This window comes from Lactuca virosa, chromosome 7 (genome assembly GCF_052849685.1).
Source record: "Lactuca virosa cultivar CGN04683 chromosome 7, Lactuca_virosa_CGN04683_v6, whole genome shotgun sequence".
In the NCBI taxonomy this organism is placed as follows: Eukaryota; Viridiplantae; Streptophyta; class Magnoliopsida; order Asterales; family Asteraceae; genus Lactuca; species Lactuca virosa.
The window spans coordinates 224,676,839-224,694,925 of NC_136432.1; the positions used below are offsets into that span (position 1 = coordinate 224,676,839).

General features: G+C 35.0%; 1 protein-coding gene across 3 annotated transcripts; it reads left to right on the forward strand.

Annotated features, from left to right (window-relative positions):
* The first annotated feature begins 1,244 nt into the window (after positions 1 to 1,244).
* LOC145124595 (uncharacterized) lies at positions 1,245 to 16,621 on the forward strand. 3 transcript variants are annotated; one of them, XM_079060008.1, is made up of 2 exons: positions 1,245 to 2,962; positions 16,100 to 16,621. In XM_079060008.1, exon 1 carries the CDS (start codon positions 1,353 to 1,355, stop codon positions 2,835 to 2,837), a length of 1,485 nt encoding a protein of 494 aa, XP_078916134.1. In that variant the 5' UTR covers positions 1,245 to 1,352; the 3' UTR covers positions 2,838 to 2,962; positions 16,100 to 16,621. The 3 variants fall into 3 exon arrangements, with proteins under 3 accessions (XP_078916134.1, XP_078916133.1, XP_078916132.1); XM_079060007.1 differs by lacking the exon at positions 16,100 to 16,621 and adding an exon at positions 3,058 to 3,371; XM_079060006.1 differs by lacking the exon at positions 16,100 to 16,621 and adding an exon at positions 3,131 to 3,371.
* Positions 16,622 to 18,087: the final 1,466 nt, after the last annotated feature.

An 18,087-nucleotide genomic window follows, 5' to 3' on the forward strand; every position in this document is an offset into this window, starting at 1 on the left:
ATAGTTTATCCAGAAACCCTAGATAAGTCCCAAAACAATAAAATAACATTATCTTACTTTTGGTATTTATCTGGTTTCCTAATTATCCTCCAATGATAATTCTAGATATTCTAGATATTCTAGATCCTCTAGAACCATAGAAAAACGTCCAAGGCTACCCACTCATTTTATATGCATCACAGGTAGCGGTGTTTAGACTACTGAAGACTTAAATAGGATACTGAGTGATTGAATAAAGGATCTGCAATATTGTTCAGGACCATTGGGCCTTTACGCTGTAACATATATAATGTATCGATTTATGACATCCTTAGGATTTTATTTGAAAAAATAATTGTACTGAAAAAGTTTTTAAAATACTGAGATTTCCCGCAAATAAATTATTATGATGTTTAAAGCGTAAAAAAGAGTTCTTTTTGGTTCTGAAAATTAGAGGATGTCACATTATGTTTTTATAAAAAACAAACATTTAATATTAAATAAAAAAGTTACAATAGATTAAAACTTAAAAGACGACTTCATAAATTAAAACACAATTTAATACCTAAAAACATGATTTAATACCTAAAAAACATGACTTAATATCTAAAAAGCATGACTTAATACCTAAAATTTAAAACACGACTCAATACTAAAACATAATTTAAAACTAGATTGAAGACATAAATCATACTACTTATCCCAGTTATATTATTTTGCAATCTTCGCCGTTACATCTACACAATCTTCTGATGATCTTTTTCAGACAATTTTTCTTCATTTTTGAAAAAAAGCTTTAGCGCATAGTAGTTTTCTCTTTTCTTTCCCACTTCGAAATATTTTTCCAGCTTACTGTCCAACCCATGGATATCGTTCCTCATCTCCACTTCACTTGATGAACTTTGAGCACCTTTTAACTTCCTTTTAGCTTTATCTCGTCCCATAGGACGAGTTGGCACTTCATATGGATCGTCGTTGGTGAGGTCATTCTCGATATGCGCATCAGAAGATTGACTAAGGGTTAACTCGAAAGTTCTGATTCGTTTGGACATACCCATAAAATCATCAAGCAACATGCTGAAAATGTCATAATCGGCTAAAATGAAAAAATTAACTGGTTTCTTGAGTTTTTCTATTAAAAAAAAATTAAAAGTTAAACATTAAATTTTATTAAATATAAGTACTTCTATGAAAATTTCATAATATAATAATTGCAAACAATTTCTTAAATGAAATATCATATCTTTTAAAAAGAGATGCTACCCCTGTACCCCAACCATTTGAGGCCACACTTTACAACTTTTGTCTTAACCCCCCACCAACGGCCTCAACGAGCACTTTCATAGTGTGGTTTGATCTGGGTAAGAGAAACTATGGATCCCCATATCTTCATAGCACGGGCGGAGGCGCAACGGTGGCTCGGTATCGCCGAGAAACTGCTTATGAGCCACGACCTAGTCGGCTCCAAGACATTTGCGATCCGAGCACGAGAGTCTGACCCCAGACTTGAAGCTGCTGATCAGATCCTAGCAGTTGTTGATACGCTCATCGCTGCCGAGAAACAGGTCGTCGGAAATAATGGCGTGCAGCAGCCCGATTTCTACGCGATCCTTCAACTCGTCCGGTTTGTTCAGGACACGGACCACATCGCCTCCCAGTACCAACGGCTCGCCTTCATCCTAAACCCTCATCAAAATCGGTTCCCTTACTCCGATCAAGCGTTTCAGATTGTTAACGAAGCTTGGTCCGTGTTGTCGAACCCTATGAGGAAATCTATGTATGATTCGGAGCTTGATTTTGCGCCGCAACTGCAGATGAACACTATAGGGTTTAACCTCGAGGAACAGCATCAGCAGCAACAGCAGCAAGAACAACACAATTTTTTTTCGATTGACTATATGGGGTCGGATCATCAGCAGAAATCGCCGGAGCAAGAGCAGACGTTTCAAACTAGGGTACAACGGACTCGTCAACAGCAGGAATCGCAGCAGCATAATTTTCTGTCACGAAATCAATCTGCACCTGCTCACGAGGAGGATGAGCAATTGTTTCAGCATCATGAGCAGGAGCAATTGTTTCAGCCACAGGTTGAACCTTTAGAAGTCATGTCTACCCCGTATCAACAAAATCCACCACAATCTCATCAGCCGCAGCCATCTATGCAATCCACAACTCCGCCTCCTCCTGCAGTACCACCACAACCTCCGTTATCTTGGCCACAAGCACCATCTCTGTCACAGCGACAGCAGCCACACCAGAAACAGCAACCTCCATTGCAGCCCCAACAACAAGAAGCATGGGCAGAACAAAATGCTGGTCCTGTTCAGTCTCCTAATCAGGTTAATAGTAACAATGGTGCAAAGGAGAAGGAAACTGAAACAGAAACAGAAGCAGAAGCTGTGAATGTGGATGAGTCACCTACATTTTGGACTGCATGTCCTTACTGTTTCTACATGTATGAGTATCAAAGGATCTATGCAGAGTGCACCATCCGTTGTGACAACTGTAAAAGGGCATTTCAGGCTGTAAGTATTTCCTCCCCACCATTAATGGCAGAAGGAAAGGAAGACTATTTCTATTGTTGGGGATACTTCCCTTTAGGGGTTTCAATCTCACATCTGCCAAAAACAGCTAGAACGAACTCCAAGTGGACACCTTTTTCACCTCTCCATGATGCCTCAAGTAATGTTCAGAACCATTTAAATAGTAGGGAAGCCCCAAAGAAGAATACTTTTGTGAAGAAGGATTTGGGGCCACGAATCTACATAGATGATATCACTGATGATATATTTACAGGAATCTCTGAACCTAGTGATGATTCTGATGTTGAATGGAATATGACCAGGGACAAAAGTTGAATATGATGTATTTGAAAAAAAAGTTGTGCAATGGGGAAGTTCTCTTATTTTGTCTACAAGAATGGGCCAGAAAGATCATATTTTGACCATCTTTTGCTGCATGTGCATCTGCTCAGAAAAAAAAGGTATGCATCAGTAGTTTGTGCCATATTCTTCAGTTATTATGATTTAGCATCGAGCTTTTGTTTGTTATGATCATTTATGTGATAACCTTTGCTAGATTCATACTATGAAGCTTTCGATTCTATAACTCACATTTCAATGTTTCATAATCAAAATACTGCATGTGCAAGGTTTCCTTCAAGAATCATCACACCAGCTTCTCTAATGTACCACACAGTAAAAGGTTTGACCATCACTTCGGGAAATTTTGGGAAATCAGAATTCAACTCAACCATGTTGAAGCAACCCCAAACTACTTTTAGGACACTACTTCCACCATTATCATCATATTCATTTGTAGTTGTAACTTGTAAGCTGTTCAACTCCTTTTTCCTGCTCTAAAATCTGAATGATTGAAGATTTCTCGACCAATGCTTGCAAGAATTTTAGAACCCCATACACATTCCATGCCTGAGCGTGTTATAATTATGATAGTCATATCTAGCATAAATGATAATAAATAGAGCAAATTTGCAATTATATGAAAGCATAAGAAAGATTACAACTTGTTGATATGGACTTGCTTACACTCGGTCAATCTCAAAGTAATGGAATAGTAGAATGAACACAAAAGGCAGCTTAAAGATTAATCATTCCAATCATTCGAGAGGATTGGGTTCTCCAAGAACAAGTTCTTAACAAAATTTTCTAGCCTCTACCCTAGGAGAATAAAAGAAGCTTAAATACTTAACTTTTATGCCAACTCAGGAGACCATACCAAAAAGTGTGTTTCCCGCTACACACCTAAAAATGGGAGGAGCACAACCTTAAGGTTTTCTACCAATCACACACGACAAACCAAATTATTCATAGGGGCAATTTGGTCAATGAGCAAAAAGAGAGCTAGGCACGAAAATAATTACTTTGTTGGGTCTTTCTTGGGCCTTCCAAACTTCCTCTTGTAGACATGAATAACCGGGGGTTTATCATTACCGGTGGTCCAAACTTTCACATAGTAACGGGCAGCTAAATTCTCATATTTTCTTCGTGCCAAGCTTTGTTGTCTATACAGTTTCAATTTCACGTAAACCAAGTCCCCTTCTTGATACTCCACTTCCCTTGTCTTCTTTTAAGTTTGGTTTTGTATTTTTTGTTGAGTCCGCAACAAATGCACAACTCATCCAAAATAGCATCCATGTCTTATAGCAATTGATCAACTGCGTCCACCGGGGATATTGCCCTTTGTAACGGATGATGGGGGTGAGTCCCTACCGTACAAGGCTCAAAGCGGGGTGCATTTGGTGGCCGTATGTAAGGATGAATTATACCAAAATTCTGCCCAAAAAAGCCAGCGAGCCCATTTTTTGGTTTCTCCATAAAAAATACGTTGGTTCACCACTTCCGACCATCCGTTTGTGGGTGATAGGTCGTGCTTCTTTTGAGATGCACTCTATGTGATTTAAACAGCTCCGCCCAAAAGTGACTAAAAAAATTACGATCTCGATCATTAATTATATATAGAGGAAAACCGTAGAGGCGGACGATTTCCTTGATGAAACTGTTGGCAATTGTGGATGCTGAGAAAGGATGCTTGAGGGGAATAAAATGAGTATACTTACCAAGTCGGTCAACCACGACCCAAATGGTATCCTATCCATCGAACTTGGGTAACCCCTTGATAAAGTCCATGGTTATTTTGTCCCATGTTTGGGCCAAAAGAGGTATTGCTTAAAGCAACCCGATTGGAGTTGACGTGAGGGTTTTGTTTCTCTGACACACTTAAGAGTTTCTGATATATTCGATGATGTCGGCTTGCATTCCTGGCCAAAAAACCCCGACTGCTGCTATTTGGTAAGTCTTTTTCTCCCCTGCATGACCGGAGAATTGTGGAACTCCTGTATGATTCTGCCTTTAAGAGAAGTTGGCGTTGGAATCACCATCCGACCTTTGTATAAGACATTGTCTTGAAATAACGTAAACCCGTATGATTTCTGCCTTAAGAGAAGTTGGTGTTGGAATCACCGACCAACCTTTGTATAAGACATTGTCTTGAAATAGCGTAAACCCTTTATGAGTGCTCAGATCAAGTTTGGTTTTAGCTTTCTGCAGAAAGTCATCCTTCGTAATTTCCTCTTTGAGCTTTCCATACCCCGAGACTCATAGTCTCGCATTCTGCTACGATTTCTATCCTCGAGAGGGCATCAACTACTCTATTACTAGCTCCTAGGGCTGTTCATTATTTAGATACAACCGAATTGTCCAATTTGATAATTTGGATTGGACTATTTGGTTCGAATATTCAGATTTTTTGATTGAGTTTCAACAAAACCGAATTATTACTTTGGATTTTGGATTGATTTTGGTTTATAAAATAAGAACGAATTGTCCAAAAAATCCAAATAAAAATTTATTATTTATTTATTTTTAATATATATCTATAATTATTTATTATTTTTTTACTTTTTTTTTTCAAAAAGTTTTACCTAATAAAAAATCTTAATATGTATTTTCTAAAAAAAGTTTTTATTTATAAAATATTAAGCTTTAATATATTTTTAGTAGTCGTTCATAACTTTAAACCACAACTAAGATATTTGTTTTTTTTTCTTTTATAAAGTTGGGTAGTATTCTAATTATATGTGCTTTTAAAAAAATGTTTCAATTTTCGAAAACCGAATTATAAAAACCGATCCAATCGAATTGTAATTCGATTAGATTGGATTGGATTTGAATTTAGTTTGGACTATTTAGATTTATGTTTTAAAAACCGAAATCAATTTGGATTCACTTGATTGGATCAGATCGAACCGATCCATCCAAACGAACACCCCTACTAGCTCTGGATCAATATTAAATTTCAATATTAAACCCTATTAGCTTCAACACACCCATTTTTGATAATTATGACCTATAACACGTTGCTCGAGTATGTACTTGAGACTAAGTTGATCCGTTCGAAAGATAAATCTTCTTCCCATTATGTAATGCCTCCACTTCAATACGACTTTAACAATGGCCATAAACTCTTTTTCATAAATAGATTTTGATCGGCCTGTGGTTCCTAAAGTGCAACTATAATAAGCTATTGACCTATTATATTGGATTAGAACCGCCCGTACCCCGACGTGTCAGTTTCAACCACGAAGGGTTTCTCCGACTCCGACATTGCTAAAAACGACATGATTGTCATGATGTCTTCGTCTGTCGAAAGCTTTTTCGACAACCTTGTTCCATCCAAATTTGTATTTTTTTAAGTTGCTCCGTGGCAAACTTCTGATGGTACTCGTTAGTCCCAAAAAAAACCTCATAAGCTCTTGATGTTTCGTGGTACGTGCCAATCTAACATGACTTGAATCTTGATGGTCTCAGTCGAGATCCCATTGGCTGAAATCTCATGACCAAGGTATGATAGACATGATTGTCCAAATTCACACTTCTTTAATTTGAGAGGGTTGATTTTATGCTAACCGTTCTAAGGCCATCGTGAGATGTCTTTGATGCATTTCTTTACTAGTATCATACACCAATATGTCATCAAAGAAAACAAGGACGAGCTCCCATAAATATGGCCAAAATATCTCATTCAATAAGGCTTGGAAGGTAGCAGGGGCGCTGGTAAGGTCAAAGGGTATCACCTTGAACTTGTAATGGCCATCGTAAGATCAAAAAATCGTATTGGGTATGTCTTCCGCCTTAGCCCGTATTTGATGGTATCCCGACTGGAGGTCAAGTTTGCTAAAAATGATCGATCTGTGTAACTCATCCAAGAGTTCGTCTATGAGGGGAATATGAAATTTTTTTGGGGACGGTTCAATCTGTCCTTGACAAGGATTACGGGACTAGAATAAGGACTCATGCTAATTTGTATCGCATCGGCAGTAACCATGTCTTTAGTCATCCGTTTGATTGTATCCGTTTGGTAATGGGTATCTTCAACCTCAACATTGAAGATGGAACAAAAGTGGGACAGTTGATTTCAGAAATCCCGGGCTCTCTTTCGTAGGAGTATCTTCAACCTCAACATTGTTTAACTCGATCCGAAGCTTTTTTTTTCTTTATGTAATTCTCTCTCCAAGTTTTTTAAGGATACCAGGGACTTGCCCAAAGTCGGGTCTCCTTTCAATTTGACTCGCCTTCCTCAAATGTTGAACTCCATCGTCTGATCCTTCCAATTGGTTTGAGTGGTACCAAGGTCCTGTGCCATTTCATCCCTAAGATTATGTCGGAGCTTCCGAATCAGAGGGATAATAACTATTCGATAATGTCGATTTGTTTTATCTATAATAACACCCCTAACATACTCCCCTCCTTGCTTTATTGTCCCCATTACCCATTCGGACCCATACCAAACTTGTAGCAATAAAATTATGGGTGTCCCCGAGATCAATCATGGCCACCACTAGTTGATTCATGATGTTTCCTTGCAGTTTCATCGTTTTTAGGGATGAGAGCCCTGCTACAGTGTTTAGAGATACCTCAATTGGGTGGTCAATTTCTAAAGTTTCCAATGTAACTCCTTCATTGGGTGTAAAGTCTTGCTCCTGCTCCTCACAAAGTTTGATCTCCTCTTTATCAACCAAAATCACATTGACTTGTGTTTTACAGCGATGGCCTGGTTACCATTTGTCATCACATTTGAAGCAAAGACCTCGACTTTTCTTTTCTGCTATTTGCGCTTCAGTCAATTAACAATCATCGCTCGTGTTTCGCCGGAAGGCGAGATTCGATTTCATTGGAAATGGCATAACAACAGAAGAAGGCAACGAATTACCCCATGACGATTTTGAATTGGCGCTCCAGTTCGGAACCCTAGTCAAATATATACTTGTACGTATTTATAGATTTGAGACATGCATAACTATTAGATGTTAGTTTGACACTAAATATCATGTTGTTTTTTCAGACTAATCTAATGTTTTGTTACGATAGTTTCAATCTCCCTTGTAGACAACGAATTAACCCCATGACGATTTTGAATTGGCGCTCCAGTTCGAAACCCTAGTCAAATATATACTTGTACGTATTTATAGATTTGAGACATGCATAACTATTAGATGTCAGTTTGACACTAAATATAATGTTGTTTTCAGACTAATCTAATGTTTTGTTACAATAGTTTCAATCTCCCTTGTAGATATCCATTACGTTTACATGGTAGATACATATTCATCCCATTCAAGATACCATTTTTTTCTTGGTTTCTTTTAACAAATCCGTTAAATTTAAGAAAAAAAAACTATAACAGATATAAATATTTCAATTATCCCTATAAAATTCCTTTTGGGATTGCAACATATTTGAAAACTCAAAAAGACAGATAACGGTAAATTTCTTAGTTACCCTCTTTAAGGAGTGTCCTCGTCCTCAAACGTCATCTTCAATTTCACACCTATAGTAAATTGCATTCACACCATCTATGTACTTGTTCAAGCCTATGATGAATTTACTTTCCCTGCCAAATTTCAAGAACTCAATCAAGATCCCAACTTTTTCTTTATATGACAACTTTTAATTAACATTAAGAATGTGATTGTTAAGAAATATACCTGTACATAATATAATAATGGATAGAGTAATGAACCAAGAATAAATAATCTCGAAAAACAGATTGTAGGTCTCCTTCCCATATTTCTTTCTTCAATGTACATAGAGTTGAGTTTGATCCATTTCTTATTAATCTCCTATTCCGTATAAGTGATGCTTTCATTTAAAGGGGAAACCGCGAAGGGAGAGGGAAACCAAAAATTTAGATAAAATGGACGAATTTGGTAATGAAACTAAATGAAAAGGAAGATGTTTGGGGTATTTGCATTCAGTTTTATCATCAATATACACCAAAATGGGTAAAAAGTTGTTAATTTAGCGAGATTTCATATATGTTTGTCGACGAGATTGTTAGTTGAGGAGTCTTTCCTTTTGACCTCATTTTCGCTATAGAGACAAAGCATGGGCTCCTTGTTACAGAGTGGCTACAAGGAAAGACTTCACGATAACTTCAAGTGTAAGTTGTACTAAAAATATAAACAAATACTATTTATGTTAAAATAAAGTCTGGAATTTTAAGTTTGTTATGGAAAATGCAAGCAAAAATGAAAACTTAAAAAATACAATAATTGCATATTGGGCTCAAATAGACTTCAACATATAAGTGTTAACACCGAAATGGGTATAAAGTTGCTAATTTAGCGAGATTTCATACATGTTTGTTGATGATCTGTATTAAATTGTTAATCAATTGGTAGTCCATTGTTGATGGTTCCCGATAGATATATAGCCAATATATATGTTAAAATTATATATATATATATATATATATATATATATATATATATATATATATATATATATATATGCTTAGGTTATTCTATTCAAAGTAATTATTATGTTATTGTATGCATAAATGTGGGCCAATCAAATTTACTTATTTTAAGAAAGTGATTAATATATATATATATATATATATATATATATATATATATATATATTATTGAATTAAATATAATTGAAAAATATCATCTTAATTAATTACAATGGTAATTTAGTCAATTAATATAGATTTAATAAAGGAAAATTGCATTTTTTAAGGGATCATAAATTCTATTAATTTTAAAAATCCGATTTTACGAATTATAATTCTTTTAATTCGGACATTCTGAAAGAATATGTTTATGAGTATATTCAAAAATAAAAATATTCTTAAACCATAAATAATAAAAATATTCTTGAACCTATTTCTTGATCATGACTTTAAAAACTTCTTGTAGAATAACAAATTTTTGAACAATCAATTGAAGAATAAAAACAAAAAATACATTATTTCTTATAGAATACGGGTAACAATTGTTAAGAATTACATTTATTGTTAAAGAATAAAACTAAAAAAACTTTCAAAACGGGAAAGAAAACATCAAAATCTAACAACGACACTAATACATTCTAAAAGAATAATGTTGCTTAGAATCACTTTCAATTTTGTGGTCCGTTTTTTAAGCATCAACTTCTGTGATTCCAACAGAATTGGAATTTGTGATTCCATTCCAACAGAATTAGAATTCGTGATTCCATTCCAATAGAATTGATGGGCTATACGACTTGAGTTAGTTGTTCGACTTGGTTCACATCATATATTTAGGAGATTATCGCATGAAAGCTCCATGAAAACCATAAGGCACTCAATATGGCAAGGTAATAATTGCAACTGGCTCACTGGTAAACTTCTATGCATCTACTAGGATAACCTGTGAAATTAAGCCAATTTGTGTCCCATTGATATCCAAGAACCATTAGTCCAATTTGCTTCACAAGAATATCTATACATGTAATAAGAGATTGATATAAACTTACTCGAGATATATTTAAATGTTCATCATGTACAAAACGAGATCACCCGACCATCATCTTATTCAAGACCATTTGGCTTCGGCACAAACACAGCACTTGAACATAATGTGTTTTCTGGGAACCTATTAAACATAAGCTACTGAATCAAACAATTCTACATGAAAGGTTTTGTTAATACCAAATTTATCGAAGGTCAATTTCAGGCAGATTTAGGTTTAGGGACGATCATGAGGAAAATTTGATCGACACCATGAAGATGATAAAGATATGTAACAATCTCAGGAAAACCCTAGCTTGAATAAATAAGAAGGAAAGCATGATTGAGAAAGCGTGTATGAATACCTTTGAGCAACGAGAGAGAGTGCGCGATCGGAGTATGGGTGAACCAAAACCTTTGTATCGACTTCAAACTTTGCATTCTTCATTTTCCTGAAACTTTCCAAGCCTAACTTTGTATTACACTGGCCATCATCAAGAATGGGGATAAGAGGGACCTGCGATTGAATCAAATTAGGCATTCTTTTAAATCTCAATCTCCTCTAGAGTATTGAATTCGCAGTCGGTAGTGTGATAATCAGAGCGAATGAAATCGAGTTTGGAATTTAACTGGATTGATCTAAGGATATTCGCCATTGAATGATCAAACAGAAAAGTCAAAATTGAGATATTACAAACTTCTTACCTGCGAACGATCTAAGATTCGGAGTTGAAAATATGGGCTTGCACTCATATCCTCAATGAACGCCAAATGCGAACCTATGCTCGGAACCGATTGTTCGCTGTTGATATGTTCGGAGATTGAAATTATTTGATTCGGAGTAAACCGACTCACAATCGAAACTGCGAATGAATTTAAAATCGAAGTCCCTGTCGGCTTGGAGGGTGAGAGTTACAACCGATTGTTCGCTGTTGGTATGTTAGGAGATTGAAATTGTGATAGGGTTTTCGCAGACAGAGGGGGCGTCAGAGGTGGGCGACATTAGTGGATGAAGGCGACGAGTGGTGGAGGACCGTCGGTGATGAAGGTAATTATGGTTGTGTTGTGCCCTTCAACATCGGCAGTAATGGTGTTGGGATCGAATATGTGGTGGTTTTAAAAAGCCGATGGAAAAATAGGTAGCTGAAGTCAATGGTTACCATAATTATAGGATATTATTTGTGGAAACTAATTATCAAATTACCTATTTACCCTTATTTATTTATTTAATTATTTATTTTTATTTTAAATTTTGATTGGCCCACATTTATGCATACAATAACATAATAATTACTTTAAACACCTGAACCTAGCTCTCTCTCTCTCTCTCTCTCTCTCTCTATATATATATATATATATATATATATATATATATATATATATATATATATATTTCAAACTTCAACATTTTATAATTTCTGGTTAGTTTGGTCTATTTTTATATTGATGTTATTATGCAGGGGTCGTGTAAATTTCTTATTGCAAATGCGAGTTCATCGATCCACCGGGTCATTTTCGTGACCCGAGTATATATGCTTGTTGGTCCTCGTCTCAATCATCAGATACGTTTTGTAGATTGCTCTCTCTTTTCTCTCTAACTCTTGATTAGGATTTTCTGTATTATCTAGGGTTTGTTCTGCCGTTTCCCTTTATAGTAAAATCATTTTGTGTATACATTAGAGTGTGAGTGTTATGTAGCGAGGATTTCTTTTGTAAGTATTGATGTACAAACGAACTGAATAAACTGTTCATGTTGGGACGTTCTTGAGTTTTTACTTTTCTTAGATGATATCAGAGTAGAGTAATAGGTGCTCCGATTGAAGTCTACAACGACCTACGAAGAGTTTCGTTTCAGGTTTGTGTTCGTGTTCTTGTCTCTCTTTGTTTTCGCTTCTTATTTCTCGATTCCTTATAGATTTGACACTTGTAGTGTCAGATCTTGGGTTTCGTTGTTAATCTCTGTTGATCATCCTTGTGTGTCGATCGGTTTTCTCGAGATCACTTCTTGTTAAGTTTGGTTTCATTTTTGGTTCTCTGGTACTGCGATTTTTTATGTTTTGATTTGCAGATCGGTGCAGAGTGTTCTCGTCATATCTTCTTTATATCCAAAAATCACTCAATCTATTAATAGGTGTCGATTAACCCTCTAAGAGAACAGATCTAGGTTTTGATTAACTCGTTCTTGAGAACAAAACTTGTATATGAAATAACTCTATTGGGATCAAACCTTAGGAGAAGCGATTTGTCATCTCTGCACATCAAAAGTGACTTTTGGACTTCTATGAGGTTCTCTTGTTCCCTTCTATACTTTTTCTTAGTTTAGTTGTGGGAGTTCCTGGTTGTCTTGAATACACCAATTGATTGGAATCTCTTATTGTTATTTGTTTGCCTTCTTGCTATTGTTTGTTCTTGTTTTGAGTCTGTGTCAACTATCTTGGGCCCCAACATACCGTGGTGACCTTCTGGACTTTAGTTGTCATAGTTGTATGTGTTTGTTGTTTGTGTCTTATCTATTTCTATGACTGGTCCTACTGATACTCCTGGAGGAAATGGAAAGGATGTTTCAATTAATTTTGATGATCCTCTCTACATTCATCCTTCAGATAATGCTGTCACAACTATTGTTACAATAAAGTTGACTGGAAATGAAAACTTTAGGTTGTGGAGAAGGTCCATGTCTAGAGCTCTTAAGGCTAGGAATAAGTTAGGATTTGTTGATGAAACTCTTAAAAAAGATACTATTGAACAACCTAGACAATTAAAATGGGAAAGGACTAATGTTGTTGTATGTTCTTGGCTTCTTTCCTCCATTTCTGATTCCATCTATGCTAGTCATGCTTATTCTGAGGACATTTGGAAAAACCTTTTTGAAACTTATAATAAATCTGATGGGTCTGTTGTTTTCAACATTCATTAGCAAATTAATTCACTCAAACAAAATGGTATTTCTATATCTGACAACTTTAATAAACTTGATGCTTTATGGAAAGAATTTGATGGTCTAACTAGTTTAACTGAATGTACTTGTGATGTTGCAATTAAACTAAATGATCACTCTAAACTAATGAAACTTATGCAATTTTTAAGTGGTCTTGATGAGTCTTATAGTTAAGAGTCATATTCTCCTTATGGATCCTTTACCCAATGTGAAAACTGCCTTCTCTATAGTATCTAGGGAAAAGTCTATTCAAAGGAATGGTTCTTTTTCAACTCCTCAATCTTCTCAGTCTTTGTCTAAATCTCAATCTTCTTTTAATAGCAGATTCAATAATAAGTTTAATTCTACTAATTCTAATAAGAGTAAGAATCAAGTTGTTCAATGTAAAAATTGTGGTCTTAAAGGACATCCAATTGAAAATTGTTATAAAATAATTGTATATCCTAAGGATTTTAAACAAAGAAATGAATCTAATAATAATACAAACAGAAATTATTCTGTGAATTCTTCTACCACCTATTTTGGAATGTCTGGTTCTTCCAGTTTGCCCGAGTCATCTAGAGATTTTGAATATCATCATCTCATTAAGGATCAGTATGTTAGATTTTTGCAACTTATCAATGATTAACAAACTAATGAGGAAGCATATGCTAGTGCTAATATGCCAGATACTTGCTTATTTAAGGCTTTTAATTCCTCTTTTAACTATAAAAAAAGGATTATTGATTCAGGAGCTAATCAACATATGATTGCTTCTGAATCTCTTATTCATGATACTATCTAAACTAGATCTTCTTGGTAGTCATCCTAATGGAACTTCTACTAAAATTGAAAAAAATGGATATTTGAAAGTATCTAATTCCTTGACCTTATTTAATGTCTTCGATGTTCCTGATTTTAATGTCAGCTTGTTATATATCCGTAAGGTCTGCAAATATAGTAATTATGAGGTTGTCTTTAATGAACATACATGTAAAATTCAGGATTTACAGTCCAAAGAGATGGTAGGGACTGGTAGATAGTCTGGAGGTCCCTATTATATGGATAGTGTACCTTCAGGTAACAATTCTAAAGTGTCTAATTCTTCTGTTTGTTGTGTCTCTAAACTTACTTGGCATAATAGGCTTGGTCATCCCTCTGATTAAGCTTTAATTTCTTTAATAAACAAACTTAAGTTTGGGAATGATGTTCTTCCTCCTTGTGATATATGTCACAAAGCCAAACAAACTAAGGAGTCATTTCCCACCGGTCAACATGCAACTACTAAACATGGTTAGTTAATCCACCTTAATGTATGGAGTCCTTATAGAGTTACTACTTGAGAAGGATTTAGATATTTTTTTGCCTATTGTAGATGACTTAACAAGGGCTACTTGGGTTTATCCGTTAAAGTCTAAGGATGAAGTTTATGATTGTATTTGTGTCTTATTTAATATTCTTTTTAATCAATTTGAAGTAAAAATTAAAACTGTAAGATCTGATAATAGGATATAATTTTTAAATAATAGAATGAGATCTTTGTTTGAAACGAAAGCCATTCTTCATCAAACATCCTCACACTTCACAATAGAATGGTGTTGTGGATAGAAAACATAGGCATATTTTAAATGTTGCTAGATCCTTGATCTTTCAATCTAGTTTACCTCTTAAATTTTGGGGAGAAGCTATCTTATCTTTGTTAGATTTTATAGGTTACAAAAAAAAAATATGTGGCGGAAAAAACTTGACCCTAAGTTTACATGTAACCTAATTGATCTATGTTTTCACTATTGATTTGCAACAAACAATTGGACATCAAGAACCCTAGGAGTGATATACTCTTTTCGAAATTCATAAAGGGTTTTAGGGTTTACATACCTTTTGATTATTGTAGTAAATAATCAACAATTCCTTCTTCAACAAGCTTCAGAAAGCAAGCACCAGAAATCTTGTGCCTCTAATGGTTTGTACCCAAACCCTACCAATATAAGACTTTAGAGGAGAGAGGAGAGGGGAAGCAATTTCGGCTATAAGGCTCTTAGAGACGGAGTGCCGAAAATATGAATCCTATGAGGGGTTTATATATGTGAGTAAGGAGTCTAGGATAAGACAGGTTTCCTTGGATAACCCTTATCTCTTTTTTTGCTCCTTAAGGCCTCCTAAGGCTTCCAAGAAGCCCAAGGAACCTCCTCCAAAACCGTCCCCTTTATGGGAAGGTTCTGGAATTATTCAATGCTCAACTTTTGAATATTGTCACCTTTAGTCCATATACTTTTAATTAATCAAATTAATCCCAAAATTAATTCCAATTAATTTATGATTAATTATTAATTAAATAATACTATTTATAATCAATATACTAACCTCATAATACATTAATAAATTATTTATTTCTTGTTATTAAACTTATAATAAACCAATAAATCAACCTCTTTCTCCAAAAAGTCATTCTATTGATTACTAGGTTTGAGGGCAACCCAAAAGGACACTGGTTTTAATTCGATTACATACCAATTTAGTTATTGGCTTAGACACCTAATCCAACAATCTTCTGTTTTTCTTATTAATAGAACTCCTACTTCTGTTTTAAATGGATCTTCTCCTTATGAGCTTGTTTATAAGCCGTTTCCAAGTTTTGACAGGCTTAGAGTCTTTGGCTGTCTTTGTTTTGCTTCTAAACTTAATAATCTTGATATTTTTTATGAAAAAGTTGAAAAATGTATTTTCCTTGGTTATTCTTCTAATAAAAAAGGTTATAAAGTTCTTAGTCTTTGATAGGTGCATTTTATGCACCTATTTTGCATGTCTATTTCTGTCTTTTCATTACATTTTACTTCATAATTCTTGCATTTAGTTAATTATTTGGGCACTTGCATGTTTTATTTCGAATGCCTGGTATTTCACTATTTTTTTATTAATTTTTAGGCATTATGGAGCTTGGAGCATTGGAACTATGGAGACGAGCTTGGAGCTTGGAGCATTGGAACTATGAAGACGAGCTTGGAGCATTAGAACTATGGAGGCGAGCTTGGAGCTTGGAGCATTGGAGCATGAAGAGAAGATGGACCGGTCATGTCATGGAAGAAAACATGAAGCCATAACCTGTGTCATTGCATATCATCATAGTAAAGGACTACATTTAAATCACGGGCTATGTCACACCGACACGTGTCGTGTTTGTCCTTTTTATCACATATTTGAGCAACATGACTCGTGGTGAAACTAGAATGAAGACAGAGCCAAGTCTGAAGACTTATTGGAGTTTTAGCAAAAGGGCATGGTCATGCTAAAAACACATGGTCAAAACACATGGGCAAAAAGGCATGGCCATGCTAAAAACGCATGGTCTTATGGCAAGCACGTGAGCAGTTAATAAAAGAAGGGAAGTCTTCATTTTTCATTGACCAGGAACGGTTTTGGGAGTAACCTAGGACGATTTTGGGTGATTTTTGGGAGTTCTTGAAGATGTTTGATCATTTCAAACACTTTTGATTTCCATTGTAAGCATTAAACATTTCCAATTTCATCTTTATTCTTGTTTGATTTTTTCTTAGCCATGTGTGGCTAAGAAACCCTAGTTTCTACTTCTTGTTTAAAACATGTTGATTATTTGACTTGAAGCATGTGATTTGATGTTTGATTTGTGATTTTATTGCTAGTGATTATGTTTTTATTTAAACTAGAACCCTTGAATTTGATTTGTGTTTGATTGGCCACTTTCATGAATTGAATTTTTGTGTAGCTACTTAACTTTTAAGGCAGCTAATCGTTCTATTAAGTTAATGATTCGTAACAAACAATAGGTTTTCTTATTGTAGAACATATATCACATTTTTTCACACTTTCGAGCGCATGAGAAGAAATGAAAATTGTTGGTAAGCTTGTATAAAACTTAATGCAGTTTTTCAATACAATCTAAGAGTGTGTTTAGGTTGAATTAGTAAAGATAGGTCTAGTTGAAGAGTGTGTTTTGGTTAGATAATTCGGCAAGCGAGAGGTATTAGAGTGTGTTAATATCTTTTAGTACCAACATAGAATAGCAATCATGAATTACATCAAGTCATAATCAAGTTAAATGACAACATTTAGAACTTGAACTAGAATCGTTCCAACAAATTGTTTACAAATCTATTTCCTTTTCTGCATGTTTTCAAAGTAAATTGTTATTTTCATTATTTAACCTTTTTAAACAAAACCCCCTTTGTGACCCTTGTGCAAAGAGGTATAAACTTTTGTCCATTGTCTCTGAGGATCGACCCTGCTTACATCGTACTACTTTTTAGTACATTAAAGCAATGTATTTGGAGTTTATTGTACCCCTATTATTTGTTGGGTTTCACACACCTAACAGTCTTGATTCAAAATTTATTTTTGTTTCCAGGGATGTACAGTTCTATGAGTTTGTGATTCCTTTCAAGCTTAAATCCTCTTCTGTAACTGATAAATCCAATGTTATCTTGAGTACCAGCGATCCTTTTTCCTATGATGATTCTTTTTTATCTAGTTCTTTTCATGAAAACACTAGTTTAGATGACTTGAGAGTTATCCATAAGTCAGATGGTATTAGTGCATACCTTAATCTGGATGAGACAAATAATTATGATGTCAACAACCAGACCGGCGTGGTACATGTGCCTCTTTCTGATGAGATAGTTCCTAATTCATCTTCTTTGACTGAGGAAAGTAGTCAAATTCTAGGCCTTCTGGAGGTCAGTCTATAAGGGTCACTAGGCCTGGTCGTGATGTTCACATGCCAGTTAGATCTAGTGATTATGTTGTTGAGGGAAGACATAAATATGGAACTGAAAGATCTATAAATTATTCTTTGTTAACAAATGAAAATAAGTGTTTTCTGTCTAATCTAAATAAAACATGTGAACCAAAAACATACAAAGAGGCTGTTTCTGAGCTAA

Coding starts and splice junctions, on each gene's coding strand:
- LOC145124595 (XM_079060008.1), top strand. CDS start 1,353: ATGGATCCCCATATCTTCATAGCACGGGCGGAGGCGCAACGGTGGCTC.